We start from the raw sequence: 6965 nt of genomic DNA, 5'->3' as shown, positions 1-6965 counted from the left end.
ATATATATATATATATATAAGAATTAGAAACTACTTCAATCCTAATTTTCAGAAGCATGTTTTACTCGTTCTTCTAAACTCACCTGCTGTCTCTGTGTGTCTGCCACTCTCTGATCTGAACTTCTTCAACTAGCTGTTGTAGTGTTCAGCTATCTCTTGTCTTCTATCTCAACTCTGTTCCCCCCGAAGTCATCCTCCTCTGTGACTTCAATATACACAACTTATTTTCACTCATGCACTCCTCTCATAGTGACCACTGGTGCTGAGACAAAATTGTCTTCTATCCTGAATTGACTGTGCTAACTCTAGTATTCTCATATAACTGAATCCCTAACCAATACACCAACTCTCTCCAGTCACTCCTATTTTCTTATTTCGTTACAGATAGATAATCTAAAAAAAAAAAAAAAAGATTCTAAACTTATTAAATTAGCGCAGACATTTTCACATTTATATACCATATATTTTTTTTGTTTCATATCATTCCTTTCTGCTTTCTCTTTTGTTTCCTGTATACAATCTCTGTCATTGAATCAGATTCTGATGTGAAAATAATTCTTCTTTCCTCTTACTTACAGTACTTATTTCTATATCTACAGGCGTCCCTAATCACTCAGCATCCATACAGGTACCAGATATTTCAAATTTTGTTACATTCTTGCAGTATTCTGTTTCCTTGTTTTAAATATACTATTTTTTTTAGCTGTTCCCCAGCAGTTATTTCTTGAAATTTGCATTACCACTTACTAATAACTCTACTAACTTAATAATTTCAAATTTCTTTAAAGATTTTAAAAAAGAAATTTCTAGAGATTATCATATATAGCAGTGGTCCCCAACCTTTTTTCCACTATAGACTGGTTTCATACAAGACAATCTTTTTCCACAGATGCGTATCACAGAACTCAATTAAATGCAAAATATCATTTAATTAGTACATATATAATATATATATATACATAACATATTATGCATATATAATGCAAAACCAACATACAGACTGTGATAGTCAGTAAAACAGGAATAAAATTTTAAAATTTATTCTTTCTGTGTAGGCCATTACCAAATGATCCTATGGCCTGGTACTGGCCCACCGCCTGGTATTGGTTCGCAGCCTGGTACTCATCCCACAACCTGGTACTTGCCTGCAGCCTGATACTGTCTCACAGCCTGTGGTTGGGGGCCCCTGATATATTGATTAATATCAAAGAATCACTATGAAGTGGTATTAATTATTTTTAGTTTATTAATTATATCTTTTTATTTTTATTTCTTTTTCATATTTATATCTTTTTCTAAATGGTTTGAAATCATTTCATATCTAATCTCTTATTTACTTCATATACACTATAAGGTATAGGCATTGGCATGCCCATGTGGGTAAGAAGTTTGCTTTTCAGTCATGTGGTTCCAGGGTCAGTGCCACTGTGCAGCACTGTTGGTTAGTGTCTTCTACTATAGCCTCGGACCAACTAAAGACTTGGGAGTGAATTTGATAGGTGTATATGTGTCTTTGAAAGTGCTTATGCTCTTGAGATGGGGGTAAAATATTACCTCATTTGAAAACAGCTGAGTGTTAGCACCAGGAAGAGCATCCACACTGATTAATTCAAAACAATGGGAATAAATAATCATTACATTTGACAGAATAATCTGAATTCTGAAGGGACAAAAGGAGCAGATTGGGTGTTGTGCACCATATCAGAATAAAAGATGGGATGGTCATAGCTGGAACACCTTTGATCACCTGAAGCTAGGACAACAACAACAACTACATAATGTCGTAGGAGTTTGAAATGTGAGGAAATTACTTCAGTAGGGTTAAACAAGGTTTTTGTAAATTTTTGCTGGCTTCCAACTGCTGGGGAACACTTTTGTTTGATATATGTAGCTGTTGTTGTTGTTGTGGTGGTGGTGGTGGTGGTGGTGGTGGTGGTGGCACTGGTGACGATGTTCATGAGAACGAAAAGGAAAAACAAAAAATATGTATGGAAAAGTAAATTTGCTGGCATTGATCGATCGATTGGCTGGTTGATTGGTTCCTTCTGATTTCATTTGTTGATTGGTTCCTTCTGATTTCATTTGTTGATAATCTCTTCTCACCAGCTTCTTTTCTACAACATTTTATTTTGTATTTTAATTTGTAGTTATATATATGTTAACTTTTGGAAATGTTTGTTATGGTTATATAATTGTATCTGCGTTATCTTCCTGAAGCTGTAAACTAAAAAGAAAACCACAACAACAACAACAAAAAGCCATTTTCATTCATTAAATCTTACATTAGATATCAACAAATACAAATATTTTTAATGCAATATAATTGTCTTCAATACTATTTCATTTTGTCACATTAATAATTTTAAAATTGATGCTGAACTAGAAATTTCCTTCTGTTGAGGTGATTATATATAAATTTCTTGGACTATTAACTTATCTGTGGAGGTGATTTTTCTTTTTTATTTTTCTGTTTACTTCAACAGTACATTGACTGGATTTGATCTCTGATAATCATAGCTGTCTTATTCTTAGATATGTACAGAAGTGTGGCTGTGTGGTTAAGAAGCTTGATTCCAAACTATGTTCTCTTGGGTTCAGTTCCACTGCATGGCGCCTTGTGCAAGTGTCTTCTACCAAAGCCTTGTGAGTGAATTTGGTAGACTGAAAGAAGCCCATCATGTGTATGTGTACATGTGTGCATTGTGTTTGTCCTCCACCACCACTGTACAACCAGTGTTGGTTTGTTCATGTCCCTGTGACCTTGCAGTTCAGCAAAAAGAGAGTAATAGAATAAGTACCAGGCTTTAAAAAAAAAGTCCTGGGGTCAATTTGTTAAGCTAAATCCTTGAAGTCTCCTGCTTGTGTGGCTTGGTGCAGAGTCCTGTTGCCAGACATAAGGTCTTCTAGTAGCCACCCTCTTCACCCAGGGCAGCAGTACCTCCTCCAGGAACTTGATGTAGGCCTCCGTGTTGAGTCTGAGGCCGTGTGGGAAACCATCACTAGTGATTACTCCAGACACCATGATGTTGACTGGATGTTTGATTTTTATCACTCTCAGTACGTCCTCAGATTGACACAAACCACCTACCCTGTGACAGCATGGAAAACAAATGCAAAATGATGATGATAGATATTTATGTACATACATCCTTTGTGTATATGTTTATATACATATGTATACATATGTGTGTATGTATACATGTGTGTTTGTATATGTATGCGTGTACATGTGTATGTGCATATAACTGTGTGTATGCGTATGTGTCTGTTTGCATGTACATGTGTGTGATATATGTATATATATGTTTATGTATATATTTATATTTCCTGAATGCTCACAAGTTCCATCAGCTGTTCAACAAAAACAACATAAAGGTGAGCTACAGCTGCATGCACACTATGTCAAGTGCTATTAAGAGTTACAATGTCCTCTCCTTTGCCCTTGTTCCATATATGGTTCGAAAATGTGCTGTTTATTATGCTGTGATGCTTGGAAGATCTGGTTTGTTAGCGAAGGCTCTTTTTTCATTGGGTTCTCTATTTGGCTGATGTATGATGTTGATTTTTGTTTGCTATTTGTGAGATTAGTGCGGAAGATTTCATTTTTCAGGCAAGTGTTGTCCAGGAGACATAACTCTAGTTTCTACCAGAAACTAGAATTATGTCTTCTATTCCATAAGTTCTCTGACAAAAAAAAAAGATAATGAATCAAGAAACGTAGTGCAAGCTAACAAGGTCCCCCCATCCATGCTATAAATAGTAGCCAAATCTTTTAGAAATCACGCCTAATTTTAAAAAGGGGAAAGAAAGATACATTGAATAATGTAATCCTAGATACTCTATGTCTGAAGAAAGAAAGGATTGTCATAGCACTGGAATTAAGTATGCCATTAAGAAAGTCTCGCAGATCACAAGTTGCCCATGACTGATAGATTGTTAAAAATCTACATTTGGCTTTTGTAAAAATGACCTGAAAAAATTGTCAAAGGCCAAGATTTTTAGTGTGAGAAACAGATTTTGTGGTCAGATTTATAGAATAATAATAATAATAATAAAGATATTTATAACTACTCTCGCCTGAGATTCCTAAAGATTATATATATATGTATATATATATATATATATATACGTATATGTATATGTATATATATATATATATATATATATATATATATATACACACACACAAATGTGAAAGTACCTATATAAAGTCTATTTGTGAAAGTACCTACATAAAGTGTGTTTGTCAGAGGGCTTATAGTATGTTAGTAATTACACTGTGTATGGCAAGTAAGTAGAGGTGGCAAAAAAAGAAATGTGGTTTTAGTTCTGATTGATATAGGCTTTGTGTACCTTGTATGAAAACACTCTTTGTGAGAAAAAGCATAGCACATACATACTCATACACATGTCCTGCGTATCATTGTAAGGAATACAGAATCAATCTGCTCATTATATTGCATAACCTCATACATACTCATACATATGCATGTACTTAAGACTCAATTACACGTGTGTAAGTCAATGTATGTGTGTATGTGCTTTGACATGGACACAGTTCTGTGACATTTCCAAGAACAAAGTGACTTCTTGCTCTCCTCCTGCATGATACAAGCATGTATTTTGAACTTACAGTCATATGTGCTTAGCTTCAAATACTGTAAAACTCGTTAGGTAGTTAGACTTTAGATTCTGTTTTTCATTTCAGCAGTTTCATATACCCATGAAAAGAAAAAAAAAAAAATGTCCAATTGCCATTGGTATATGCTGTATGAATTATATATAAATTCATACAATTCATAATATTTAAATTATATGGATTATATAAATTCTATGTATCTTTGCTGTTTATAATGTATTTGTGCATATCCTTTATTGGTTCTTTTCTCCTTTCTGTTTAACTGTCTGTCTGTCTCTCTCTGTCTCTCTCTCTCTCCCCTCTCTCTCTCCCTCTCTCATAAATATAATCAACAATGTTTCTTGAAATTATATTTTATATTCTTATTGATTTTAGCTATGTGTTCAGAAATTAAGGATCTTAATCGAAGATTCCGATCAAAATTGTAAGTATTACTAGCTGTTTTAACCATTTTGCCTTGAAAATCAGATATATCCACTCAAAATTTCATTACCCTTGTTAAGGAATGTCATGAGTGAAACTATTTTCTGTTGAAATATGTCAAGGTTATTGGGGCAACATGACTTGCAGAAAATACCAACTCTATTTTTTTGGTAGATAGATGTTTAACATCATTACTGGAATTACCATGAAATTTAAGTTCAGTTAAAAGATTAGCAAATTAGTTTCATTAGAATAATTAATTTTTTTTGATCATCATCATTCCCTGACGATGAATGTATGTGCAATTCCAGCACCTCTTACTTCTTTGGAGTAGAGTGCACATATATTTTGAAACATATGTAGAAATTAAAGGAACCTTTGTTTATATGCGTTTTGCTCCATTTATTATTTTTATTCATATATATGCATGTATGTATATATGCGTTGAGTGTGTGTGTGGCAACTGCTTGACAACCATTTTGGTGTGTTTATGTCTTAACTTAGTGGTTTGGCAAGAGAGACTGACAGAATAAATACCAGGCTTAAAATTTTTTTTAAATGTACTGGGGTCACTTCATTCAACTAAAAGTTCGAGACAGTGCCCCAGTATGGCCACAGTCTAATGACTAAAAGATGTAAAAGACATAAGATACAATCTCAGATCAAACCACGTGCCAGACAATTACACTTCCAGAGTGTATTTACAGAAGTATTTTTAAGTGCTTTTTCATAAACGAATCTTAAAATTGATTGCATTATAACTGTTTTATATGTATTTGCAGTGAAATATCTGGGTTTATTAGCGATGTCCAAAATCTTGGCTACTCATCCCAAAAGTGTTCAAGCTCACAAAGATCTCATTCTTCAGTGTCTTGATGATAAAGATGAGTCAATAAGGCTTCGTGCACTGGATCTCTTGTATGGAATGGTAAGTGACATTTGGATGTGGTTTTTCCTTTTTAATAACCCTTTATTAACCTTTAAAGAGTGTGATTAAAATTAATGTACCTGAGACATCTCAGGACCCTCTCCTCCCTTTTTCTTTTTTGTTTTTACTAAATAAAATAAATCTTGTTTGTGTAGTTAAGAAGGGTTGATTCATTCAACTAAAAATTCTTCAAGGCAGTGCCCCAGCATGGCCGCAGTCTAATGACTGAAACAAGTAAGCCAATTATTTTCTTTATTTGGTGGGTTGGCATAATCTGTCGCGCATCAGGCAAAGTTCTTTGCAGTATTTGTTCTGGTGTTGATGGTATCAACTACTCACCCTGCCCTCAATTGGTGGCTTTGCATTTAAATTAGATATTATCATTAGTTGACATTTAGTTACAGATCATTAAACTGGATGCTTCATCGAGCCCACCAGAGAACCACTGCATTAGAAATAGTAGTTAAAACACCCTATTTTCTTAAAAACTGAAAGGACATACTGGCTAATGTAGTCCTAGTATATAAAAAAAATGGTATGGTCATGACTGGAATATTTCTGCTCATAGATCTGCTTGGTGTGGTTGACATGAGCCTTATAGTATTCGATTAAAACTCATTTCAAATTTTGCAACCAATTTATCATTAATTCTGGAGCTGGCCACAAGGCTACATATTTTGCTTAGCACAGCATGTGTAGCCTCATTCCAAAATTAAATATTTCTCTTAACATGAATAAACAATTCTTTTTTTTTTTTTTATAACTTTTATGTTTTTTTTTTTTTTTGTAGGTATCAAAGAAAAATCTGATGGAAATAGTCAAGAAGTTGATGATTCACATGGACAAAGCAGAGGGTTCTCACTATAGAGATGAGCTGTTATCCAAGATTATAGAGATCTGTAGCCAGTCAAATTACCAGTATGTCATCAATTTTGAATGGTATGTAATCAATATATCTCTTTCTGTTTTACTCAC

At 33.9% G+C, this 6965-nt stretch overlaps 1 protein-coding gene across 5 annotated transcripts in view; it reads left to right on the top strand.

The window, feature by feature from the left end:
- Positions 1 to 6965, top strand: part of LOC106879847 (AP-3 complex subunit delta-1) — a 56718-nt gene that overhangs the window by 24081 nt on the left and 25672 nt on the right. For 4 of the 5 annotated variants that reach the window (XM_052975997.1, XM_014929561.2, XM_014929557.2 and 1 more), the window contains exons 10-13: positions 579 to 628; positions 5015 to 5063; positions 5845 to 5990; positions 6781 to 6929. In XM_052975997.1, the coding sequence (XP_052831957.1) occupies positions 579 to 628; positions 5015 to 5063; positions 5845 to 5990; positions 6781 to 6929 (394 nt within the window). The remainder of the gene's footprint in view (positions 1 to 578; positions 629 to 5014; positions 5064 to 5844; positions 5991 to 6780; positions 6930 to 6965) is intronic. The other variant, XM_052975996.1, reaches the window with a different exon arrangement.

Source organism: Octopus bimaculoides, chromosome 23, assembly GCF_001194135.2.
Source record: "Octopus bimaculoides isolate UCB-OBI-ISO-001 chromosome 23, ASM119413v2, whole genome shotgun sequence".
Lineage (NCBI taxonomy): Eukaryota > Metazoa > Mollusca > Cephalopoda > Octopoda > Octopodidae > Octopus > Octopus bimaculoides.
Note: the sequence above shows the minus strand (reverse complement) of the source record. Positions and strands in the feature narration are given on the sequence as shown.